The sequence below is a fragment of the Serinus canaria genome, chromosome 2 (assembly GCF_022539315.1).
Source record: "Serinus canaria isolate serCan28SL12 chromosome 2, serCan2020, whole genome shotgun sequence".
NCBI classification, from domain to species: domain Eukaryota; kingdom Metazoa; phylum Chordata; class Aves; order Passeriformes; family Fringillidae; genus Serinus; species Serinus canaria.
In genome coordinates this window covers 69,671,706-69,698,950 of record NC_066315.1, presented here as the reverse complement: position 1 = coordinate 69,698,950, position 27,245 = coordinate 69,671,706, and the positions used below count along the sequence as shown (strand labels likewise).

Genomic DNA, 27,245 nt, shown 5'->3' with positions numbered 1-27,245 from the left:
GTAGTTGTTTTGTTGCACAAGAGAAAAGAGGGAAAACATTGAATAAAAAACCCACTGCAAGCACTTTCCCAGGGCACGGGCACAGTCACACCAGGGGCTGAAGCCCGGTCGGTGCTGTGCCCTGCCACCCCAGCCACCAACTCCTGCACACCACTCTGCCACCCCTGCTGCACCCAGCTCCAAAGGGGGGACATTTCCCAGCAATGGTTACTGGGGAGCTTTGTAGAGCACAGTCTGAAGAGAAGATGAAAACTACCGCTGGCAAAAACAATTCCAACTGGGATTTTTCAGCCTGTTTTGGGAAGACACAGTACATGTAAAGACCAAAAGAAAAGAATCATCTTTCTTATCTTACTGCCTAAGAAAGCACCTTTGAAGAACCAGAACAAACAAAGTTTACCCAAAAGAGGAATAAAGGAGGACTCAAATAAAGATGATAACTACTGACATTCTACTTTAAGCCAAGTTTTTAGATCTGAACATGGAATTTAAATATACCATACATAATCCTAGGAGAAGTGAATTTCAACCTCTGTTACCCATGTTTTTTTCCTGTTTGGTTCAGTCATTTAAAGGAACAACTTTCCCCTTGAACTCTAATCATTTTTGAATGAATTATTAAACAGCCTGACTTTACAAGCAGATTTCCTTTTATATACAACAGCGCACAAATAAAAGAGGAAACTGATTAAACAGGGAACATGACAGTATTCACTCGACAGCATACTTTGTAAAAACCAAATTGGGCATATGTGGTGCATGTGTGCACAACTGCTGGCAAAGAAGGGTGGTTTCTTTTTCCAGTCTTCCTTCTCTAAATATTCCTATTTAGAATAACTGTGTGCTGTTCTGGCACTTTTAATTTTAACATTATGATCCAGCTAATTATGATAATTTTTAATGTGGGCAGTGCCTCTTTAAAGAGATAAAATATTTTAGTTTGCAATTATATTTATTTCTATAGCTTTATTTTTAACTAATGGATCTTAAGTTTCATTCCTGAATGGCTTGCATTTTATCTAAAAAAACAACAACTAATAACTACAGAATATATAACTTATTCCTTCTCTTTGCAAACAGATTCTGTATATTATACCCATAATAAAAACCAAGAGGTGCTGCCAGCTCTCTTTTGTAAACTTGTGGCAATAGGAAGTCTCTATGTTCTGCAACTTCATGTACTTACTCTTGACTGATAAAAGGCTCTTTTTGAAGTCAATTATAGGAGCGCAGTACCTTGAAGGGACCAAAATGGAGTAAAACATCTAAATACGATAATTTTTGTGTGAAAGCAACCACTTCTACAACAGCAAGGACGTAGCATAAATGGGAAGAGTTTTCCCCTATCTCCACACCTTAAAGCAAAGCTGCTCTCAGAGGGGGTGGGCACATGGGACCAACCATGGCTTCATGTCTGCTCACACTGAGGCTCATTGATGGCCAAGGAGCCACAACATCTACCCCCCTGTACTCTTCATTTGGCATTCCTCACCTGTATTACCTTTGCAACAAAGGCTTTGCCTTCCAAGAACAATTCCATCTAAAATGCAACAGGCAGAGTTCCCTTAGCTCTGTGCTTCCTCTGTAACACATTTTATTTTCATATCCTTTCTGTCCATTTCTGCAGAGAGTATACACATCCAGTACCTTACGTGTTTGTCTGTATTAGATACTTTTAGTTTCTCACATGACTTCCATTAAAAAGAAAAAAGTTTCAGAAAAAGATTTATGAGCAGCATGAACATACCAGCCAGCTTGCTTTCAGAAAATTACAAATCTATGCAAGAACATGATGACAGGATGATTTTGAATGAAAATAACACCAGCATAATCCAAGCCTGGGAAATCATTCCTCTGAAATTATGTTCACAAAACCCCAAGGCTGATTTTTTTTGGGTGCAAATTGGACTGCGAATCTCAAACTACAGGGCTACTCAGAGTAACCTTGGTTACCTCAGTAAAACTCTGCAGCACTCCGAGGACCAGCACCAGCCTGCCCAGCACCAAGTGCCCGCCGAGGCTCGCTGGGAGAAGCGCCGTGATGCCGATGCCTCGCCCTGAGCCTTGGCACTGGGGCGAGCTGTGCCCCCAGCGAGGAGGGGACCTGCTGCCCAGTGCTACACCCGACAGCGAGCGGCCAGGTCACACACCCTGCACGGAGCATGGGACACGGATCCTCTCCGGCGTGAGAGCCTGAAACCTCAGCTGACGTGGAGGGCCAAGGACTGCCTGCCAAGATACTGACTGCTGCGCTGGGCCCTGGGGTCATACATCAAATGTTCACATGCACTGACAGATGTTTATGTTGGTCATCCTGATTTAACTCCCATTACATCATTTACCAAGCTACTGATGTTATCATAAACGATTAAACAAGCCAGCAAAGGCGACTCAAATACAAAGCTGATTCCCTCATGGTATGAGGGCATTACCACTCCAGACTGTGTCTTGCTCTTACATCAAATTGAACAACTGCACAGATTCTTTAATTCTTTTGAATTCTGTATGGAAAAGTGCTCTTTTTTTCCAGAAGACTGATTTCATTCATCATTTGACCATCACAGGATGAATGAAAGGTATTAAAAGGTAAAGGGGGAGGGGTTCAGACTTGGAATCACAAATTATTAGTGTAAAACTAAAAACAGTTTTGTACTTTAATTAAGGAGCTGCTCAGGCTGGGATTCATTTAAACTACCTTAGTTCTTCAAAGTCTTCTGCATTATTTAGTGCTTCCAGTCACTTCTGGTTTGTGTCTGGACTATTTTAACATACTGAAAATAACTGAAAGTTCTGAGGGAGCAAAATTAATAAGCAGAGGAAGTCCTCAATCTAGTGTGTAACATAACATGCTTGCTGCCTGCCACTGAAATACAGCATTATCAAATACAAGGGGTTAAATTTAAACTCCGTGACCACCTCCCTGCTTGCTTGGTTGTCATTAAGTGTGGGGAGGGAATAGGAAACACTTCACACATCTTGTTTTCCGCTTCCAATATATTTTTGAGTTTTCTAGCGCAGGCTTTGCTTGGATGTGTAATCACTGTGGAATGGCTACTATACTCTTGCTTCACTGCATAATACTTTCCCTTCCTCCTTCTGTAGGATTCCTCATGAAAATAGGCACTTTGTGTTTTTGGCCCTAAGGACAGAACATAATGTACTGTCTCTAGGAAAAAATTTAAAAAAGAAAAAAATCATTAAAACATTTTCCACTACTTAAAAAAACCTCGACACACGAAGTACTACTGTATTTCTGTTACACACATGAACTCATAGATAGATGTGAGCATCCACACACACAAATGCATTCAATTTTCAATTTAGCTATTTATAGAACTCTATAATTTTTCCTGGCTCGAGTTTTAGTGAGTCTTCCCTGATGGGGTTCAGTTCACACGGTTTCACAGCCCTTCATTTTGCTTCAAGTTCGTATCCATGGAATGCCCCTCCCCGACCCTGCCTCCTCCCAGAACCCCATTTATTGTTTTGCTGATTAAATTGGCCCTTTGCTTTACTGAACTCATCACAAAACCAGCAGGTTTTTTATTTCCTAAGGACCTCTGTGTGTCTTGACAATTTTTCTTGCAGTCTCCTAACAGCAAAGCTCAGGGATCCAGTTGCTTCTGTATACAACCACTCCTTTCTTGCTGATGAAACATGGAAAGCACACCTAGGAAGTCTTGGCAGAGAGGCACATAAAGGTCTTCCAACCATGCTGCTGCTCCCTTAAGTAGGAATGATGGAGATTTGGGGAGTGCTTGAGAATCATGGAGCCTTTGTCCAAGCTGGCAGCAGGGCAGAAGTTCTGGAAGACAGGCATCTATACAATGCTGCTCCACTTTCAGCGAGATGGGCAAAACAGAATGAAGTGTTCAGAGGCCTCAAGGCAGGAGAACCTTTTCTTCCCTGTCTTCAGTCCCCTCATACTTCAACAAACCATCCTGTCCCAGGGTCAGGATGCCCCTAGCTGATTTAGGATAGATGGATCTGATGGTACTTCCATCTCTTCCCATTCTCCATCCTCTTTCCAGCTTGCCAGGTGGGAAGGCAAGGCTGAACTGCACTGCAGCTGTGTGAATGCCCACTGAGAGCTAAATGCCCATGTGTGTAACTTCCAGCTAAGCTCTGCTTTCACTGGGTAAGAAAAGCCATCCTGCCATGTCAAGGTGCAGTGCTGGAATGCACAAGAGGGACAAGAGGGAATTGCCCCCTCTCCCCACTCTCCAAAGCTCAGCTTACTCGGTCTTGGGGCATACAGTCCGCATAAAGGACAGAGAGGCAGTGCTCAGAAAGTAAAAAGTCATTAAAGTGAAAACCCATGAGGCAGATAACAGCTTGCTGCCAGACTTCTCAAAATTTAAGTGTTGATTGTTCAGAATTTATGTCTAGATTTTTCTTAAGAATGCAATTTCCTGGCACATGGTACAAGTCACTCTAGACCTGCATGTCAGCACAGCAGGCATCCTGTTGCAAAGGTTATTATGGAACTATTGAATGTTTTCATGCCAAATTTGTCCAAATTAGGCTGAGGGGAATGGAAATACTTTCCCTGGATAGGTGGTGGTTGCAATAGGTGGGTTTGTTTATAAGGACAATAAAAGTTTCAGCTAAATATAAAAGCAGATATATCATAATATTGTCTGAGAAATTGAATAACATGTCATTCAGTCTGTGTGCTGTGGAAAGAACATGAAGGTCAAGTCTAAAATAAGATCAGTGACTGTTTGACAATAGAAACATGTAGGAGGTAGAGCAGGAGAATTTTCCACATTTTTTTCAAATGGCATTTTTCTTTCAAAAAATATCCTTCTCTACCTTGCAACGAGTCTGATGCAAAAAACCTGTTGAACTTCATGCAAAACATACTGCTGAATTCAGTGTGTTTTTGATCAGCCCCCCGGCAAACCTGTATTAGCAATTTGTGCCAACTGTTTACCTTTTTGCTTAGTTGGGAAAATGAAAGAAAGCTGCTCTGTCGCATTTGTGTTTTTAAAGAGTTTCACTTTCTGCTTGAGCCCTCTCATTCTGCTTCCCTGGAAGTCAGAGACTTCAGTGAGCCTGTTGCTACCTTTTAAAGGTGAGCACACCTGAATTCCTGGCATTGGGGAGCACACAGAACCCTTGCCAAGATCAAAAAGGGGGGGGGGAAACCCCAGCCAAACTACTACTTGGAAGTATTTTATAAAATCTAATGCATTCCTTTTTTGTTTTGTTCACCCACCAAAACCTAGGGTGAAGACACGATGTTAAGCTCTTGCCATTTGCCAAAGTGCAATGGAGGTGGGGATTTCAGGCTCTGCCCTGCAGCAGGCACAACCATCCCTTGGCAAGTCTTGCAGGAGAAAAGGAACTTGCAATCCCAGTCTTGACTGAGACATCCCATTCCCCCTACTTTTACTTCAGTCAGTGATGTCAGACATACTTTTTATTTGTCCCCTACATTCACTTTCAAATACAGTTACAGCCACTACCCTGTAAAATGTGTTACAAAAGGAATCTTGCAAATGCCCTAATCCCCCTGCCAACAGTTCCAATGGCAAAATCCCATGACTTTAAAGCAAAGGCAAGAGACAGCTCAAGGCTCAAGGCAGCTGCCCTTCCTTTCCCTCTGAGCTGTGCTACACAGTCCATGTAGTTTCCAAAGCCAAAGTTGAAAGATTAATTGCCAACTTGTTCCTCCATGGGAGGACTCTCAGGGTTTCTTGGAGGAAGAGTCTGGCAGTGGAAGGAAATGTGGGGGTAGAGCCTCCTCATCCTCTCCTCAGCTCCCCCAACCTGTCCCTGTCCTCTGGAGACTCTGCTCCAAAGCTCAGGGTGGCAAGGTCCCTGTGCAGGGGAGGACTTGTCCCCTCTGAGGAACCTTCAGTGAGGCTGCAGGAGAGCTGGAGGAAGGAGCCAGTGCCCTGTGGCACACCAGCCTTACCAGGGGTCAGAAGAAGCCCCAGGCACAGGTGCCCTGCAGGGACAGGTCCTGCTTGGGTTTGGGCTCAACAGCCCCCTTCCACTTGACCTCCACACCCTGGGGCACACACGGCCAAAATTAGCATCACACTGAGGGCTGGCACACGTTGGCTTATACCCTAACGATCCCACTGGGAATGCAGTATTGTTCTGGCCCTATTAACAATAATTTGCATGTTGTCTAATGGCCCTGGGAGGAAAAAAATAAAAATAAAAAGGGTGGCAGGCCCTGAGGGAAGAGAAGAGGAAATGGGACTGCTGCCATTTTCTTCTGAGACCTGGCAAAGTAAGAAGGCTGACTTTCTTAAGGAGCCAGAGGTAAAACCATTCATTGCAAAATTATTTAATCTCTAACTTAATCATTCAGCCTTCATTGCTTCAAGGCAGGGTTTTGAGAACCTGAGCCATTTGACTGCTCTGAAGAGCTCCTGTCAAACCAGCCTGATGGGGACCTTGATCATAGGAAACTGATTTTAGTGGGACTCTGGGCCTCTCCCAGGGCACTGGTGACAGTGATCTTTCAGGATGAGGAGTTGCTCTCAGCAGGAACGTCTGAAGTACAGAGGCAAGGGACATCTGCACACAGCGCTTCCCCATCGAACTTGGAGCCTTACATATAAAGAGCACTCAGCAACACTGAGCTGCCACAGTTCCAGTCATTATTTCCTTTTGTCGAGAGGAGTTTCTTTAGGGATCAAAGTCTCCTGAAAACCAAACAAGCTGCCTGTCCATCCCTTCCAAAAGAACAGGTAGTTTATTCCAGCTGTCAGCAACTGCAAACCAAACAGCTCCTCTCCCACTGTCAGTTTTTGCTCCAGGCCAGTTATTAAAGTTAAACAGTTGCGTTTGCAAGAATGATGTATTGTGTCTGCAGGGGGGAAGAGAAGGGAGTAGAAAGACAGGGGAAGAAAAAAAAAAGCAAGCAAGATTTCTAAAACAAACCCTAGGCCAGTTTGCATAGTCTAACAGTGTGCCAGTGCTGCCTCTTCCTTCAGTCCATTGAGCTCCCACAGAAGTCCCAGCCTGCAGGATGTACTACCATGTCACAAGCATCCTTCTCACTGTTGGGGAAAATAATTGTGTGTTTTTTTATAAAGGCAGGAGGAAAACAGCTGCTTGTAAAATAAATATACTATTCCCCTGTGAAAGAATCCACTTCAATTGGTATGGAAAAAGGTACAGGTTTCCCCACCACCCATGCCACCCAGACTGAGAGCAGAGTGGAAAGGCCCCTTCTCATGCTCCTAGAGCACCAGGGAGGCTCCCCAGCTTGCCCCCGGGGCTGAGGAACAGCTTCACTGGCCAAGCTGAGCAGGACCAATCTCTAGAAAGCTGTTGTCCTGGTGGGACACTACCACCCTGTCCCACACAGGCACAGTCAGAAGGATGTGTGTGGCATCCTGGACTCCCCTTACAGAGAGGATGCCTGGGGAGGCTGAAAAGCACTTGCAAGGAAAAGCCTTGCTCCAGTTTTCCACCACTGCACAGCTGTGCCCAACCACCCACTGTAACCAGGGCTCTGCACAGCACTCCATTGATCCCTTTCTGGGTCTGTCCACATGCTCACTGCTGTGTGAGGCTAGACACCACCGGTTCTAGCACCCACACTGAAAAGAAATAGCTATTGACTCCAAACGGGCAAGGATTCCACACATTCAATCCAAATACATGGATTTTCTACTGCAGGGATTTTTTTTCAGACAGCCATGAGCTACTGCAGAAGCCTGAACAGACTCCAGGTCCGCTCATTTACTTGCAGCCTTGATTGCCACCTGACATTTCAAGAGATTGGTTTATTTTCTCCCTTGTCAGGGCGCCCTGCTGCGGCACTCCAGCCCCGTGAGGAGCAAAGCCTTTCCCTCAGCCAAGCTCCACAGCAGTGCTGCTAATTACTGCAGATCTGGAAAACAGAGAAAGGAACGGGGTCAAGCTGGAATCTGGAAATAACACAGGCATTAGGATTCCTTCTCAGTTATATCTGGGACCTTGCGCATCCAGCAGCAGACAGAGGATTAGATATTTGGAGAGTGTGATTTAATGGGATGTGCCAGATCACTTCAGGAGAGGGGCTTTGGATATGCCTGACTTGAGCAAAAATTTGCAGACATTTGGAGCACATTTGGAGTAGAATTTGCTTCAGTTATGAACGAGGGAGTCATTACTAGTTTTTTTAGTGTCTTTTTTTTACTTAAGCTGTGAGTTCATTCTTGAGAATGAAACCTCAACTGGTTTTATCTATCTACAGCACTGACCACCTTATTCTGCTAATGGAAATGCCAACTCATTTACTAGAGTATTTATCTTTGATTTATTTCTAACTCTTTTTTCTCTATTAAAAATAAGAGACTAGAAATAGGATCCTCTACTACGTCTTATAACAAGTCTGAACATGTGAAGAATATTCTTAAGAAAGGAGCTCATTCTGTTAGAGAAAAGCCTGCAATAGTTATTCCATCACAAGAACAGGCTACAGGACTCGTCCATAGATTTCACTGGCCTGCTGTCTGAGGTCTTATTCCATCTTTCTAGTGACTCATGCAAGTCTCTCCAAGGCACATAGCAAGAATTTTGTTTTCTAAGCCTCAGTTCAGCAAGATATTTAAGAATAACTTCAAGCTCATGGTTAAGCCAAAAGGTTTGTTTACTATTCACTTTTTAAAAAAAATATTTTAAATTGCTATTGCGGCTTGCATCTGAACATTTAATGAATCTTGTGAATGGAAACACAAGAATACAAGTGTATATAAAGATACTTCCTACAGGTGCATATGATACACCTATACTGCTCCTTCCCTGAAGTGCCACAGACAGCTTTTTCATACACTGGAAATAGAAAAGGAAAGACAGATTCCTTCTTGAAACACCAAATGAACTGTGCTAATACTTAAAGGAAAACACAAATACTATCACTTGCCATTTCTCACTGCTCACCCTTCCCCTACATAAAAACTAGAAATCAACACCTGAAACCCATCTTTTTAATCTGCTTCCATCACAAGGATTGCTAAACATCCAAACAGTGGAACTGAAAAAGTTTAAGACCAATTTCCATTTAACTTTTTTTTCCTTCTTTTATCTCCTCTCCACTCAAATCTCACCCAAGATACTTTCACAATCTGACTCACTTTGCTCTTTCCCAGGCTAGCAAGTTCCAGCAACGACAAAATGCAATGCTACAGATTTGAGCTTGATTCTAAGCTCCAAATTACTAAACTGGACAATTTGTTCAAAATTGTACCTTGTATCACTCCTTTTTTTTTTAAATTATAGACCATCAGCTCAATTCATGATAGCAACAACAAATTTCCCACACCTTGTGTGCTGTATATCAAGAATACCTGTTTCATATATGGGTTAACTGAAAAAGAGAGATATTAGTGATTTGCCCCATTTCCTATCGTGTACTCAGTACTAGAGCAAGAAGAGGAAGTTAAGTTTTGACTCTTAGTTACTTTCTCAAACAACTGTGTGATGGCCTCTTTCAGTCACTATGCAGGGTAAAATGAGGCCTTTCCTTTTTCATTGTACCTGGCCCACATTCTTAAATTACTCACTGAAGTGTCCTGAAACCCACTGAGCTGCCTTTTCAATCAACAAAACAGAATCATTCTTTTTATGCTTCCTAAGCAAAATAGCAATAAAATTCTGTATGCATTGCAGGATGCAGACTATTTCTTTCAACTAACTCAAAGTCATAGAATCACAGAATCATTTAGGTTAGGAAAGACCTCTGAGATCATGGAGTCAAACCACAGTCAAACCCAGCACCTGGTTCTTTTCGCAGAACTTCGATGACAAATACAAGCAGGATCGGCTTGCAACTTCAAATGAGGAATGGCAATGCATAACAGAACTCCAGTCAGCACACGAGTCAATGCTGTGATGTGGGTGCTCTTAGACACACATCAAGTGGATTTACAATTACCTTAACAAAAAACATGCAGGAGTAAGTCTTCCCTGGATGGATGAGACCAGCAGCACATCCATCCCAGTATCCCCAGTCACTGACCCACACCAGGTGCTCTGGGGGAGAAGTAATGGAATTGATCATTTTGAAATAGCATTACCTGGAGAAAGCTCTACACTCAGCACCTGGCAATCTGATTTCAGCAGCTGATGTTACCTTTACATCAAGGTGTATGACTGCCCTTTCAAGCAATTTGACTCAAACAGCAGACAGATGTTTTCCTTACTCTTATAAATAAATATCTAAACCTTTCCTGAATGCAGCTCAGTACTTTCACTCACAGCTTTCCCATGAAAACAACTTCCAAAGGTTAATCATGTGTTGCAGAAAAGGCTGGTTTTCCCTATTAGCTGAAAACCTGTGGCTTTTTCATTTGATCTTATTTTTCTTGCCGCATATACAAAGTAAACACAACTACAATTGTCCAAGTAAGTGCCTCTTCCTGTTCCTATTGAAGTCAATGGCAACACTTTCTAACATCAGATTTGTTTTCTTACTCATTAACTGTAAAATCCAGAAACAGGCAAGGAACTTTCCAGCAAGGGGGGAATTTTGCAAAGTCTATCAATGTACAATAATTATGACAGCAAACTAACATTAAGATAAAATAACAGAAAATAAATTCCAGACTTTTAGATGCATTTGGAAAAGTTATCTGGGTTTCATAGTCTTTTGGGAGCCAAAAGGAAAAAAAAAAGGAAAAAAAAAAAAAAGCCATCAGATTGTTAATGAGACCGAAAGCCAGAGTAAAATAAAAATCCCTCAAATCTGTCATCAGCATTCATGTTTGCCAAGGCCTGGATGTTATCCTGCTGGGGAAGAGAAGATTTATGGCATCACACACCTTCATCCATCCTATTATTATATATGAAATGGAAAATAAAACAGGCTGGTACTGCCCTTAGAAATAATCAGTATTTTGCTGCCACTGAGTAACAAATGTTGTTATTATTATTACTAAATCAGCAGGAGGGCAGCCACGAGGTGCTCATAAATAAATTATTTTTAAAAAAACCAACAAACCAAACAGGGCTGGGCTCCACCCTCCCAGGGGTGTGAAGGAAAATAAAACAAGGATGGAGTAGGGCAGGGAAAGGCCAGACCTGGCACACATAGTTCCTGAGGGCCGGGTGGCAGCACCCAGCACCCTGCCCAGCACCCAGTGCCAGCAGCAGGGATGGAAGGGGGCAGTCAGGAAGATGAGGACTGCTGCTCCACAGACTGCTGGTCTTGAAGCAGAGAGCAAAAACAGGCAAAGAACCAGAACGTTTCACCATAACCCTGATCACCAAAAGGGATGGAAATGAATCAAGCAAGAAGTAAAAATCCTCTTTGCTAACAGGATAGTCATTATTCAATCATATTGTTTTTTAGCTCCACAACTGCCCAGGCTGCTGACCCAGTTTGGGGCTATCCAGACCTCAGGTCAGAAGCCAGTGGCCACTGCCTTACCAGAGCCCTGGGGCAGGACCATGGTGATAAAAGGCTTTGGGCTGGTTTGGCAAGGGGGCTGCAGAGCAAGATGGGAGACAAGGACACAATTGCTGGCACCCTGCATCAGCAAGCAGAGAGCCACCACTTCAGCCAGCCTTGCCCCAAGCCCCAGCCCAGCACCCCTTGGTGGCGATGGCAGAGCACAAGGCTGGCTTTCTGTGCGCCAGGCACAAACCACCACACGAGACCAAAACCACAGCAGAGGTTTCAGAGCGACACCTGAACGCCACTCCCATTTCTGCACCCACCTCCCTCCACCATGCCAGGTCCAGCCTGCTGAGAGATGACCCTCTCTCTCATCAAGGACCCCTGGATTCAGCACGAGGGCTCAATGTTTGCTGGCGATGCAGTACAAAGTTCCCATGCCGCCTTAGGAAGCCCGGGCCCTGGGATCTAGCTGCTGGGAAAATGCTTCTGCTCCACATGCAATTTCACACATCACTGCATAGGTCTTGTGATTCTCCTGCTAGAGCCGTGCTTTGCCATCGGAGGAACGCTTGTGCCTCGGCAGAAAAATTCAACTGGATTTTCTTCATGGATTACCGACTCTGAATTTCAAGCTACATACTCAAAAAAACTAAGCTCCTTACTGTCCAGCAGAGCTAACACAGCAGCTCGGGAGAAGCCTGTGTTAGTGCAGGCACAGAACAAACTAATTTCTCAATATTGAAAGTAAAGTAAAACTTTTTAATAGGATTGCTGTTTGAACTTTACAGTTCTTTGCAAGATCAAGGCAAATGACATCATCTCCAGAAGTGAGACCCCCGGTTCTGAAATTTTAAAGGTCACAGTCAATAAGTTTTTTTTTGTTTTTTTAGAAAAAAAACAGACTTCTGAGAAAATATGCAGCCCACTGTTTTTGCAAGTTACAGAGAAAGCTATTATAAATGAAAGGGACTAGAGAACCACAATCATTTTCTCTTTCTGCCCTAGCTCTTCTCCTTACTTCGGCACAGATCCTCCGCAGAATGAATTTCTTTCTCTTCAGCAACAGCAAAAAGAAAAATATTTTGATAATATTTTGAGAATTTGATTATAAACCCACAAAGCCACAAAAACTGGCAAAGGACCTAGAAGGTGCAACACTTGAAACTGCCAATTCACTTATTTAACTGAGTGGATTTGAGATAGTTTCCTTTCACCAGTCAAACAGTGACTTGGGGTTAGCCCCGCTGGGGATTGAGTTGTTACAAGGCCACGCGTCGCCACTAAAGAAAGTCAGAGCTCCTCTGCTCCATGCTCTCCTTGGCAAAGCACATGGCATCCCTCTGCAAGCAAGGTGAAGTCCTGTGCTGAAAGAGCAAGAGGCTTTTGCTTGGCACTGGCACAAGAAGCAGTGTGTTGTGCAGGAGGGTGCCTGGCAGAGCAGCCCAAATCCAGGACCAAGAGGGATGGGATTTTGGTCAGCACGAGCTCTGGCGGGGCCCTGTGCCACACTGATCCATGATCTCTTGCTCTGTCCTTGAGGCAGATGCCTCTGCCATCCCTCACCTTCATGACACAGCCATGGACCTCTGCGGGGCACAGAGATTCTCCCAGCCTCCTGTCCAAGGTGTGCCACCAAGCAAAGAAAATTAATTATTTAATAGGCACAAAATAAAAGAGGTAGCTCAGTGGTTAGGACAGTCAGCTCAGGAGAAGAGAAAGCTGGGGTCTTGTTGCTTATCTAAGAAGCATTTATTCATCTGGCTGTGGACAGCCACCTGAGAAAACACATCAGACCGCCGGAATTAGACACCCTAGTTCTTCCTCCTCCACCAAACGAAATCTCACTCCTGTAGAATTAGAAGGAGCCCTGTTGCCAGAGGGGAAGACACCTCAGCAAAATCAGCAGCCATCTGGAAGGTGAAACCTCCAGAGATGTTTGAGATGTGATGCCCCACTGCCAGGCTGGAGAAAGTCTCATTGCCAAAGCTCAGGAGAGGCCTAAACTAAGGAGCCACCAGGAAAAGTGAGGACTTCTCCTCAGATGCTTTTGCAAGCGAGGATGGCACCTAAGGGACAGCAGCTGGGCCAAAGCGTGCCTGCCAGATTTGGGACATGGAGGTTTTTGGGAATGGTGTCCCACACAGCCCCGAAGTGCCTCCCTTCTCTCAAGGCAGAATCAGCTCCTGACTAGCTCAGGTGAGGAAGAGTGAGAAGCCAGGGACTTCCATCACCACTCTGGCTAGGCAGGCACTCTGAAGATGCAAGGGCTTATGTTCCACCTAAGGTCCACTTCAGGCATCTAAATCCTTCCCCGTATGTGGCCTTAACTCTCGAGCAGAATATAAAGAACCACAATAAAGGAACAGAATCGCTTGAAAACACATGGCCATTGAATTCCTGGTTCAAATGGAAATACAGTAATTTAAAATGTAGTGTTCTTGGCTGAATTTTCTCTCTGGTTCTCTCACCTGGGCTTCTTCTCATACTTTGCACCAAAAATGTACATGTCTACGTAAAGATGATGGTGCCTGTGTCTCCTTCTGTAGTGCTCATGCTCTTGTTTTTTCTTGAACAGCTTGGAGAAAGCCATATGTTGGACTAGAAGTGCCCAGAGCTAAGCATGGCTCCCACGTCTGTTAGGTTGTGTGCCCAAAGAGGGAACCCATCACTAAAGACAAACACAGTTGTTTCTCCCACACCAACTGCATCCCTTCAGTGTTCCCCATGTCAACGTCAAAAAAAGTTGCCAAGTGCGGCAGGCCATTGCCAAGCCAGTCCTTCTGTAGCTCTGGAAATTAAAATGAAGCCATTAAGTTTTTAATCAGAAAGCATATATTATACCAAGTACCACAGAGATGAGCTAGTTCTCCTCTTTTTTCTTTTTTAATACAATTAAGATGTTATCAGGCCAAAGTACAATATTGCGGTATCCTGGCCAAAGTGAAAATCTTTGAAAGCAGCATTTATTTGCCACCAGAACCACAAGCTAATAATGCAGATTATGTGCAGTCCCCATCTGTTGCTTTCTCTAAGTTTTGAACAAGCCCATGAGGCCGTGTATTGTAAGGGCATTAACAACCCCAGACACCATTATCAGCGATGTCTAGTGCCTAAAATTTATACTCCACCAGCTATATCCCCCTCCCACCCTGCCCTTCGATATGCTTTCCTTCTTTGTTTCCCTTGCAATATAAAGAATTCACATCCTGAAAGCACACTGCCAACTTACAGAATGGATTCAGACCAAAGAGACAAATAAGAAAAACACACCAACCAAATTTCAGACCTGAGTGTAAGACACAGGCCCATTCATGAGACACAAGGCCCATGTTGCCCAAACTACCCAGTGTATAAAACACGCTCTCATGACTAACTGTGACACTCTCTTCTCTGGTACTGTGCAGCCTCTAATAAACTTACCACTCCACAAAATACCAAGGAGCCAAAATATGAAGGAGGAGAAGGCTACAGCAGCCAGGGCTCCTGCCTGTTGTAGCACCCTGCGTGACAGGGAGATCTTGCAAGAGGCTGTGCTGAAGTCCTACCAAGCATGACCACATACCAGGCTTCTTGGAAGAGCTATTTATGAATAAGGTTCATCCATAGGGTATGGTGCAAGAGGCAAGTTGAAGACCGAGCAAATATATCAAAGCATCCTTTTACACTGACAGATCCTGAAATCTAGAAAAAGAAAAAAAAAGGACAAGAAAAATCCACTGCCCCACGCCCTCCTTGATTTCTTCTGCCTGAAGAGAGGATCCCAAAAGCTGCGTTTGCAACTTCATGTTAGTCTTTTGTTCTTTGTAACCAGCTATAAGGTTTTGCCTGTGTTTAATAATGCTAGGGCTCACAGGTACCAGCCATATACCAGAGAGACAAGCAAAAGCCCCCTTCAGGTGGTATTTTGCACATCTTCCATGTGTACATTACAAATAACAAGCGACAGTAAATGGTATCACGTGCATCCAAATTCTGAATGGAAACGGTATCACGTGAGCCCAAATTCTGTTGATAGGAAACTTCAATAAACAATTAAATGGCTATTGATAAGAAGTATCCTTTCCTTTTAAAGGCAGTCATTGTTTACAATCCAAGTTTCTTGTACTTCTAACTGTCGAGCACTCGCCTCCTCTGGCCAATCACGCCTGGTAACACCTGTCTTTTCACATTCTCGGTTTTATTCATTATTTATGTTTCTCTTTACACAATACACCCACAGGACAATACATCTCCAGCATGCTTACGATTTGATCCAAAGCTCACTGGAGTCAACAGAATGACTTCACTGGCTCTGGAGCGAACCGAGGGCCCCAGCTCCGCAGACGGGCTTCCAGCCTGAGGAGGGACTTACGCACAAGTCAGGCATCCCAGCCCAGGAGTGCAGTCGCAAAATCCCTAACCCTTTAGCTGCTCGTCTCTGAACAAGCCAAGCTCTCCAAAAGCCTGAACCATTCAGGTATTTTTTTTCCCTCCAGTTATCTGTTTTCTGAAGAAAGACCCCCACAACACTTACAAACCATCTGTAGTGATCCATGAACTAGGGGGTCAGGGGATAGACCTGCCTCTCCCAAGTGTGGTCCCAACAACCAAGTGCTGGAGCCATGCTGTGTGTATGTGTGTATATACTTAAGTGTGTGTCTGTGTATGTGTGCCTGTTTGTATATAATACACAGACACACAGACACACACACACACATTTTTTGCTCCCCCTTCTGGCCCCATGAATCTTGATTTTTTTTTTTTTCTTCTTGATGGAAGCAGAGGAGAGCAGGAGAACAATCCTGCCTCTAGTGTGACTTGTAGGCAGGGATCAGCAGCACTCCTCTGGGAGGTGCACAATGTGGATTCCTGCTGAGAAAAGGGCCCCAAAGCCTTGCTTCCTCTGTTACAGCAGCAGGAGATGTCCTCGGCATCCCTGGACATGAATCCCCTTTAGTCAGGTGGGTTCAGCAGCAGGGAAGGCAACACCTTCATTTTTTAACAGAGACAGTCAGTGCAGGCAGCACATTATTTAGCCTAACACTGATTTACCAAGAGACCCAGTGCTAACAAACACCAAGCTTGAAAAACACGTTAACTTGGAAACCTACATGTAATTTACACTTTGCTACATACACTTCTTAAAGGTGTGCTGTGTAATTGAGTCAGCTTTCTGTATTTCACAGGAGACCAAACCTGAAATTGCCAGTGTCCTACCTAGCTGACCTTCATTTCTAGGTGAGTTATGCCAGCTCTCAACATAGGTTTCTTCTTCAGTATAACTTTTGCCTTTTCTCCCCCCAAAACAGTAATATCATAAGCTCTACATATACAACAGGTTTGGTTTGTGGGAGAGCAGCTGGACCACATTTTGTTCCAGTACATCAACTAATAAAGGGAAAAAGGAAAGAAATACCCTTCTAATTCAATGCAGTTACTTATTCTGGAAAGAGAGGGAGAGAGAAAAAGGAAAAGCTTTTAACTGACTACAAGTGAAAAAGCTGTCCATTTTCCACAAGTGGAAAGCTTCCCCTTCTAGTTGATGCTGAAGCCTGCCCCAGACAGAGGTGATCTCTACCCCAGAACCACAGCCACCCCTCAGATCACAACAAATCCTCATTTTCCAGAACAATCCCACAGACACGGCATCCCAGCACCTTTGTTTCATTTCAAGACAAAGATTTTTCACTCTAGACTTATCCCATAAAACCCTACTCCAGTGACAACCATGGCTGCAGACAGTGCCACTGATGGCCACCTGCTTGCTGGTAACACCAGGATCCCGTGTTTGTTGCACACCAGTCTGGTACATCACCCCTCACAGGTAGGGACACTGCATGCACACACACACACAGGTGGCCCCTGCTGTCCCGACACTGCCTGGGACCTGCCGCAATGTGTGTGCGCCTCTTCTGCCTGGCAGCTGGATGGGCATCTCTGCTGCCCCTCCCACCCCACTGCACGACCTTGGCTAGGAACCTGCCTCCGTTCTGCCAACAGGTGAGGGTGGACAGGAGAAGTGGAGACCACAGGAAAGTGGAGATTTCTGATGAAGACAGAGCCTTGCTCTCCCCTTCTGCTCACCCCTTTTGGTCACAAGCTGTAGCAGTTCCCCTCAACTCAAACCACTCCACCCTACCCTGCATTGAGGTGAAACTTGACAACTGGCAAAAGGCCTGCATTGCTTTGGCACATCCCACTGCAGCCACCCCCTGGGCAAACCTTTTGCTGTCACAAGTATGATCTCCTGGGCACTGCCCAACCCGGGGTCCCACCAGCCAGGGGCCGGAGCCGGCAGAGGAACCGAGCAGTCGGGGGACTTACCCAGCCTCCGTTGTCCTGGATCCAGTTGTGCAGCTGCCGGTTCAGGTACTCAGTCATCCAGGTGGCAATGCTGTCCACAAGGTGAGACATCTCCCGGTTGACGCTCTCCACGCACATCACACCGCCAAACTCGAAGAAGGCCACAATTCTGCCCCAGTTAACCCCATCTCGGAAGAGCTCCTCCACCACCGCCACGAAGCGGCTCCTGGCCGTGAAGGGCGTCAGGTGCAGCTGGCCAGACATTTGGGCGAAGTCCCTCTGGTAGCGTCGGGAGAACTCGTCCCCCGCCTGGCGCAGGACAAGGTGGACGACCTGGGGTGCGGGGCGCAGCCCCTCTGCTGGGGGCGCGTGGCTAGCAGCGGCCGAGCCGGGGGGCTCGGGGTGCGGAGACACCAGCCCAGTGTGATCAGAGGAAGTCCCAGCAGCAGCAGCAACCGCAGCAGCAGCAGGAGCAGAGAGACCTGGAGGCAGGGATGCCCTGTCCTCGCTGGCAGGCCAGTCGTATCCCCTCTGAGAGAGTTTATAGTGGATGTACTTCAGCACTATCTCCCGGTTATCGTAGCCTCTTCTCCCCGGATGAGCCATAATTCCCACGAGGAAGCAGCAAGAGGAAGGGAGAGAGGAAGAAGAGGAGCAGGATGAACCCAAAAAAGTAAAGCAGCCAATAATAATAAAATTAACACCAAAAATTATAATCCAGTTATTGTATTGGACACGGTTTCATTCATGCTGGTGTGGGGGAGCTCTCGGGGTCTCGGAGGTACTTTTGTCTTCTCAGTGTTTCCTCCTTGGTTTGAGATGCACGGCATAAATAGGGATTAAAATGCTGTAAATACTTTACTTCCAGGTGCACATTTATTACTTATTATAAATTTACTTTAGAACCATTTCCTCCTCGGTGTTGAAATACATTTTAAAAAATATTATACCGACTCAAAATCAGGTGCATTTTTCCCTAGGTGCTGGACTACCATGGACACGAAGGAGCGGACGAAAACACACTGTAAAAACTGCAATTCAACACAATTTGCTAAAGCAGCCTTGGATGGACGTTAATCCAATGCACTTTATGCTAGAAACCTCAACATTAGGTTTTGGGTTTTTTTGTTACACAAACTAAATTTCCTCTGTAAAGTACTTACTTGGACTATAAATATGTTCCTCTGTCAAGTTTCCTCTAAAAGAAAAATAGCAACAATAAAATCCAAACATCACAAGTCTTCAGAAGCGTTAAGTTCTGGTTGCTTTGATGCTTCAAGTCAACAAGGGGATGGGAAAGGGACAAAAAAAAATATTTTTTTTTCTACGATTTCAAATGTTTTTTCCCAGACTCCTGTTTAACAGACATCTCCAAAGATGTGTCAAAGCTCAGAAAATCCCGCCTCGCAAACCGTGAAGGCGAACAACCCCAAAGAGACGGAAAATCCTGGAGACCAGATGAACCACATTTGAATCCAAGCTCTCGTAGAAGTGCTCTGTTTTTCCCTCCAGTGCAACGTACAGACATATGCATTTACGTAGTTTCATTCAGACACCGATCGCAGGAACCCGGTGCTTCCACACACACGCACGCACACACCCAAAAAATTTAAAAATTAAAAAAAAAAATTGTATGTATTTAGGAAATAAATTCTTTTTCACAAAAAAGAGCGCAAAAAAATTAATTCAAAAACGAAAATAAAAATAAAGAAGGAAAATTGCTTTTGACTGCTGCCATTTCCCGAGCAGCTTTGTATCGGCGAAGGAAGAGCCCCTGGCGCTGCCGAAGAGGAGCGCGGACGGGGCGTGTGTGCGGTGTGACTGGTGCCGATGGGGACCGCGGCCGCGGCGCCGCTGCCCGCCCGCCCGCCCGCCCGCGCAGCCCCGCGCACCCCGCCGGCTGGGGGCGGCTCCTCCGGGCGCTCCGCGCTGCTGCTGCCGGCGGCGGCGGCGGCAGCGGCGGCTCCGGACGGCGGCGGCGGCAGCGGCGGCTCCGAGCGGCGGCGGGCGCGGGCGGGGAGCTCTCCCGGCGGCGGCGGCGGCAGCGGCGGGGGGAGCGGAGCGGAGCGGCGGGGGCGGGGAGAGGCGGGGAGGAGCGGAGCCCGAGGGGGAGGCTCTGGCCCCGCGCGGCGTAGCCGGGCGCGGTGGTTTCCTAGAGCTCCGCCTCACGCTTCATTCAAGAAAAGGGGGAAATGGGGAGGAGGGGGTGCTTAAAAAAAAAAAAAAAAAAAAAAAAAAAAAAAAGAAAAAAAAATAGGCGGCGACGGGGGGAGGCGAGCAGCCCCCCGCGGTCCGGGCCCGCCCTCCATCGCGGCGCGGCCTGGGGCCGGCGGCGGGGCGGCGGAGGCGGCGCGGAGCGCGGCGGAGCGGCGGGCGCGGAGGGGCGGCAGGCTCCGGGGCCGCGGGCGCTGCTGCCGGCCCCGCCGCCACCGCCGCCCGTGCGGAGCAAGCGGCGGCGAGGCCCGGGGCTGCCGGCCCTCCGCGGCGGAGCGCGTCCCGCTCCGCGCCGCCGCCGCCTCCCCGGGCGGATTCATTTAAATATTTTTTTTTTAATAAATGAAACGGGGAGGGAGATAAAAAAGAAAAAAAACGAAGTGCCAATGCATCTTTTAAAAGAGCAAAGTGGCCCGCTGCAGGCATGTGGGGCTCCGTGCATTTTGGTTGGAGGTTGTGCTCTGGCCGCAGCCCCGGCGCGGCCGCGGAGCCCGAGCGCTGCCGATCCCGCCGGCCCGGCTGTGCGGGTACCCCCCTCCCGGCGGCAGCCCCGGCCATGCGGGGCCCCGCACACCTGCTCCGCGCAGGCCGCCCCCCCGGCCGGTGTTCAGGCGGTGGGACAGGCAGGGAGTTAGGTTTTAGGACTTTTTGTAGAAACGGAGCTCAGGCTTGTCCCTGTGCCCGGCCTGAAGAATTTTTTTAGATTGAAGAGAGGCATTGAGGATGAGGTCAATCTGGAGTTGACCAAAGAAACCGAGTTAACCTTTAAAGCTGATTAAACCCACAGAGCTCGGAAATAGCGATGGCTCAGCCCCCTTGCTATCCCGAGCAGCGACATTGGGGCCAGGATGTGTAATGCTGGGACTGCCCCAGCTGAAATGGAGCACCATACCGGGGAAATGCCAAGCAGAACGGGAGAAGGACATTCCCTTTCCAGGCGCCTTTCTCTGCTCAATACAGGAGGGGAAAAGAGACGTTTGATAAATTCTTCCAGTTTTTGTCGATATAAGGGTGACTGGGATGGTAATCCCATCTGTAAATTACCCCGAAACTAAAAGGAATAAAATGCATAAACAAAGCTGTGACCATGAGTTCTCTTGGACAGAGAGCACTGGGAATGAATACCCCCTGCCCTCCGAGTCTGTTTTTAGAGATGGTTCCTTCAGGTTCCTTCAGGACCGGTCTCGCATAGTTCACAGGGTGGCTGGTGCTCTGAGGAAATGGCATTGGCGTGGGAAGGGAGAGCAGCTGTCCCTCCAACAGAAGAAGGGAAAGTCTCCACGTCCAAACGAGGATTCCCCTAAACGGAGCTCACCTGTGCCCTCGGTGGTCCAGGGTTTTGTTTCGAGGCCGCACCGAGGAATTGGTTTCTGACATGTACGGAACAGCGCCTTTCCAGGTGGCTGAGGAGGCGTTCAGGGTGTTTAACCCTTCTGGCGTCTGTTTTTTAGGGGGGCACGGGGAGGCATTCGGCACCATACCTAGAGCCAGCATCCTCCCCTCTCTCCCTCTCTTCCTGTCTCCTCTTCCTCTCCCTCCTCTCCTCTCCGGCGGGCGGCTGTTGCCACCCAGCGGCCGCCGCTCGCCCCGGGCTCGGCCCCGACAGCCCCGGGACCCCGCTCCGACCCTGCGGGAGCGAGGAGCTCGCTCGCCTCATACCCGCCCGGGAAACTGCGGGGGCGAGGCGGTGCCCTCTCATCTGTCCTGTGTGCACTCCCGCCTGCTGATGTGTGAAACGGGGTTGGCTGTGGATGGTTGAGTTCTCGGGGGTTAAGAGGGACAGAGATTGCAGGACAGCAAGTGAAATGAGTTCAGATAAAACTGATGATGCTCTGTGAAATCGTGGACTAAGGGCTGTACCTGACCAGGGTAAGTGTGCAACTCACAACCACAAGCTCATCTCATCTCCATCCATATGAAAGACTCCCAAAAGTAAGATGCTTGTGATGAGCTGAGGGATGGCTTCTGATGGCAGAAATGCAGACAAAGGATCTGTCAAGCAAGTAACATCATCACCTTTATATTCTTTCACCGAAAGAGAACAAAGAACAAGAGGTCTCTCAAAACTGAAAGCAACCTGACATTTCCATGGTTTAAATGGGACAAGTGATACAGGAAATGAGAACGGCCAAAACCAACCTGGATGCTCATTAAGTCTGTCACTGTGATGGTGACTGAATCTAATGCAATTGGTCCTGCAACTGAAAATGCATCACAGAGATGCTGAGTAACACAGAAACCCTGTCTAGGTGCACAATGACGTTCTAGCAAGATCAGTTTTAAAGCCCAAAGAGTAAATCAGTGTGGTACAGATACAAAACATGCATATAAAATCAATGGGATTTTTTAAGGAGGAATAGAAAATATTACTGATTTTATGGTATTTAAGGGTATTTTGCATGTAGAAATGCAAGTGAGGCTAGCTAAATGAACAGAGTGTACTAAGAACACAGTCAGAAATATAAGAGTTTCATAATTTATAACCGACTCCTGATGGAAACAGGTACAGGAAAATTTTATGAGATACCCTGTTTGAAAGGGATTTAGTGATGATGCTTCTTCCTCACCAGCTCCACATTCAGCACTTTGTTATGGGAATGATAGCTCCCAGCTTTTAAAAAAAGTTTAATAGGCAAATAGTGGTCATGGTTCACCAGCAAGCTTGCTAACACCAAACACAGCTGAGACTGTACCAAAAAAATATAAAAAACACAAGGGAAAATCCTGGGAAGTGTTTGCTTTAAGCAAGGGTATTAGCATTGAGTCATGGGAAACAAAAACTGTGCCTTGAAGAACGACAAATTGGGACTCTGTAAAAAAGCAAAACAAAATTATGCACACTTGAAGCCTTGTTCTTAACATTAAACGTCAAAAGCATTGCATCTGACCTGTATGGCTCTAATTGAAGGGAGCGGCATCTTAAAAGCAATTATGCTACCTGAATGGGTGATAAACATCTATTACAGTGTCACGAGTTTGCATCACAGCACTGCTTTTCACCTTGCTTGTTTGTCTGAGCTCAGCAGGATAAAACAACAGTTAAGAAGACATCCAAAACAAAGGCAATATGGTTTTGGAGGCAGATGGAAGAAATGGCAAGAGAAGCTCAGGATTTATTAAGGAACATGCAATCAGTGCACAAAGTCAGCTAAGAAATCATGGGGCTTTTAGGTAGCAGAATAAGATGCTGACTACTCAAGATCTGATCCTTCAAGTCCTTCCACACACATTTACCTTTATGTGAGTCAGCCCACCAAAGTTAATCAGACTTAGAAGAATTAGCTGTACAAAGAATTGGAACTTGATTAGGAATACAAGCAGCAGCTCACCTGCAGAAAGCTCTTTTGACACTAAAGAGAGGTGAAAGCATTGCCATTCAGACACCCATCAGGTCTGGTAGCATGAGGGACAGATTATTTTCTTGAGATGGCTTTCTTATCCATGGTTGGGCAACTGACCAGACAGGATCCTGGAAAGCCTGCTCTTTCTTCAGTGGCCTCCCTGATGCCCACTGCTACATCAGTATTAACAAATGATGTAGAAAAATTTGTTACGTCTGGCAACTCTAAACTTCCCAACAACCTGAAAGCAGACTCCTTTTCCCTGTACCTTTGTGTTAACATCAATAGGCTTTCAGCAGCAATCCTGGCTCCTGGTGACCTGCCCACCCTTTCATTTCCTTGGCTCATGTGCAGGGAAGATAGAGAAGCAAATTATTGTTTAAAGCCTTGCCCGAGCAGGCACGAAACAAGCAGGATGTGTGTTTGCACTCACAGTGAGCAATGACATTGCCACTTTTTTTTTTTTTTTTTTTTTTTAACCTGCAGGGGTTTTCTATTCTGGAAAATAAATCAAAACCACCATCACCACCAAGCAAAACCCCCAACAACAGTAAACTAAATTTGAGTGACCTGAAAGAAGCATTTAGAGCAATATAGGTAAATACAGCTATGACATCGGAAGAGGTCCATTGCCTTATGGTGTTGGAGCACAGCTTAAATACTGGCTTTACTGAAAGAGTCCACTAAGACTGTGCCCACAGGTGGGGAATTTGCACATATGCAAATCACCAAGCCACTCCTCACACAGCCAGTGGCTCTGTAAATGCTTTTTGGTGCTGTGTCCAGTGAGGTATTTGTCTGTGCCACCCACTATGGCCCTGCCTTCCTCAGTTCCAGGCATTCAGTGCTGCTCCCTCCCATGCCAGCATTCATTTACTCTGCATGTCTTTGTTCCTGCAAGAGCTTTCTAACTCGCCCTGAGTAAAACTAACCACCAACCACATGACCTTTCATGTTTTGTTTCTGTCCGGGAGACCACAATACCCACGGATCTATGGTATCTCTGCCAAGCTGGATGAAATGTCTTGAAAGCAATATTCTTGTAGAGACTTGCATGGATGCACATAACTCTGCTATCAGGTGCCACCATTTATTGCTTAGACTCTCTCAGCTGGTTTGCTCAATGTGTGGCCCAGCATTGCTGCTTAGGAAGCAGCTGTCTGTTGTATAGAACACTTTAAAAATCAGTTTTCTGCATGAAAAATGTATAGGAAAAGGTACTACCCATGAAGCCTGGATGCATATTTTCCTCATTCTTAACCAGGATGGTAGCAGGCTAACCTGGACAAACTTCCTCACTTCTTCAGAGTGCATTCCTGAAATGGGAGATTGCCTTTCATCCTGCTGGTGTTGCAAATGCTGCAGGTGTGGAGTGGATCCTTTTTGGCTGGAAGCGCTTACAGAGCAGATAATGCTACTGTAAAACACTTAAAGCACACCCAACCTGCAATTATGGTTTATTTCATGGGGTTTAATTGCGCTCATCAGGAAAGGCAGCTGGATTAGATACTTGGATAATATCCTTAGGGTCCAACATAGCAAACAGCTCCTGGCTTTCAGATGCCTTTTATTGTACTCATCCCTCAAACATCTTCACTTCTTGTCAGGATCCACAGGCCCCATGGCTTGGAAGGAGGCAAGCTGCCCTGGATATCTCTTTCTTTGACATCTCTTGTGGCAGTACTCTTGTACTTCTCTATGTGGCAATAGGGTCTTGCCTTCACAAGAGCTGAGCTGTCTCGTCACCTTTCGCAAGACACCAACCTGTGCTTGTGACTGAGGCAGTGCCGCCCATGCCCTGTCTTTCTGCTCTGTGGAAAAGGATTGGACAGCAACTTCTCAGATGAAACTGCAGAGGAGCAAAGCAGGCAGGTTCTGCACGAAGGAATAGGTGATCCAAACAGTCTTCTAGACAAACAGGAACATCCATCTCTGATTCTTAAACTTTTATTACACCTGTAAAATTTCTTAAAGTAAAAAGGGGGGAAAACACTTTTTTGAGTAAATGCTTTGAAATAAAGACCATCACACTTCATTTTAATAACTCTGAAGCACCTGTTAGCTTTGAAAAGGCTGTTCTCCTCAGCTGCAAGTAACCTATGTCATTAAAAATTTCATTTTAGACTTAATTTTATATACATTATTTACAGTTGGTATCTTTATAGATTTAACACCTTTTTTTGGCCAAGGGAGTTGAGTCCTGGTGCTTGGTAGTATGATTGTGTCAATCATGTATATTTTGCTCTTGCCCCTTATGTTTATTTACATTGCTCGAGCAGCGCAATTACAGAATCAACTTCAGAGTTAAAACTGGAAAGGTTTAAAATTAACATGGGGATTCCCCTCCAAGCTGAAAACAAACTTGTTTTCAACCTAAAAAAAAAGAAAATTTCAGACTGGATTGGTGGTATTCTACCACAGAGGAGACTTAGTATTATATTCATCAAGATTTCCCCAAACAGCAAACCTTCCCAACCAAGTCTGATCTCCCACATCAAATTAGATTCTGCCCTGCCCTGCCCCCACCCAAAAAAAAAAAAATTAGATATGCATCTTTTGGGTTAAAAAAAAAAAAAAATTGCACTTTCCACTTCCTTCAGTGCAAGTTTCATCCAAAAGCATACCAGCATTATTTCCCCCCACTGGAGACCATCACCCACAGTCAACCTTTCCCACCAATTTAGGTTGGTTGAACCTTTTCAACCAATTTTAGGTTGAAAGCAGTAAAAGAAGGATGAGAGGCATGGCAAGACAGACACCTTTTGAAGTCTCCCTCCAGTGACAGAGGAAAGGAAATTACTTCATGAGGTTTTTACTACCAGCTTTTGACAGACAATCACGCACACACCTACTCTACAGTGTGCCCGGTACTGGTTGGGCAGGAAAAAACCCAATTAAATGGAACTACAAGATAATCTTATTTCACTTACAAGGCTAAATTATGAAAAAGATTGAGGAGAAATCTAGTTTGGCCTGCTACTTGTACTGAAGTGGAAAAAACAGGAGTTGCAGAATGGCCTTCTCCCATTTAAAACCTTAGCATGTTTTTATCTTTGATTCTGTTTCTCTGATAATTTAATACAAATGTCTCTTTAAAAGATTGAGCATTTGCAATTTTGAATTTACTTTGAGAAAAAGTATCTTGGCACTATTTTTCCCTCACTGTTATGCCGGGGGCAAGCTACACACTCAAGCCTGTGGTTCCTACCACAGAACTCCAACATAATACAGTGATTTTCTACACAGCTGCGTGCTCAGTGCTGGTACAGAAAGACATCTGCCCTAACTATTCCTTCTATTGTTTTCCACTAGGAAGAATGAGCATGGCTTGGCTCCTCAGGATTCTCAAGCACTTCCAGAGAGCACAAGCACTGGTTACATCCTGGCAGTACCTCCAGCAACAAAGGCAGGTTTTGTCAATTTAATCTCACTTTCATTATAGTTTGACGATACTGGGTCTACTGAAAATGCTTGGTCAAATTTTTTTACATCCTTTTTTACCTCTGCCCTAAGCTGCTAAAATGGAAGGACATGTTGCCCCCTCTGCTGTCCTAAAAATTAAGCGACTCCTGCTGAGCTAATCTCAGGTTCAAAAAAAGAAAAACCCCACCACACCAAAGCCCTGCAAACAAATTTATCCATTACTCTTTATCCTTTCAAAGAAGTTAAAAGTTACAGGCTTTGTTGATTCTCCATTTATTTTGAGAAATATAAAATATGAAAACTAGTTTACAGTTCTGGCACAAAAAAATGATGTCGCAATAAGCACAAAGTTTCTTTTTACAAATAACGCTATATATCTTTACCATTTAAAAGTGCCTAGAATTTTTCACAGCAAATAAACTTTATTCACCTATATATTTTTTCCTTATTAAAATATTAAATCTATTTAAATTGCACGTGAACACCTTGGTGAAGTAAACTAGAAGTAAAATTATAATAAATCTGTATATAAAGCAAACAAGTCATTAGAAACTACATGGAATGGAAAAGACTATCAAAGCCTAAATTGAATCTTAAAGGCTGACCAAGAAAACAAGAGACAAGACAGCAAATGA

The 27,245-nt window shown here is 45.4% G+C and overlaps 1 protein-coding gene across 1 annotated transcript in view; it reads right to left on the bottom strand.

The window, feature by feature from the left end:
- Positions 1-19,477, bottom strand: part of BCL2 (BCL2 apoptosis regulator) — a 96,758-nt gene extending 77,281 nt beyond the window's left edge. The window contains exon 1 of the mRNA XM_018926719.3: positions 17,654-19,477. Within this exon, the coding sequence (XP_018782264.2) occupies positions 17,654-18,238 (585 nt within the window). The 5' untranslated portion in view covers positions 18,239-19,477. The remainder of the gene's footprint in view (positions 1-17,653) is intronic.
- Between the last annotated feature and the right edge of the window lie 7,768 nt (positions 19,478-27,245).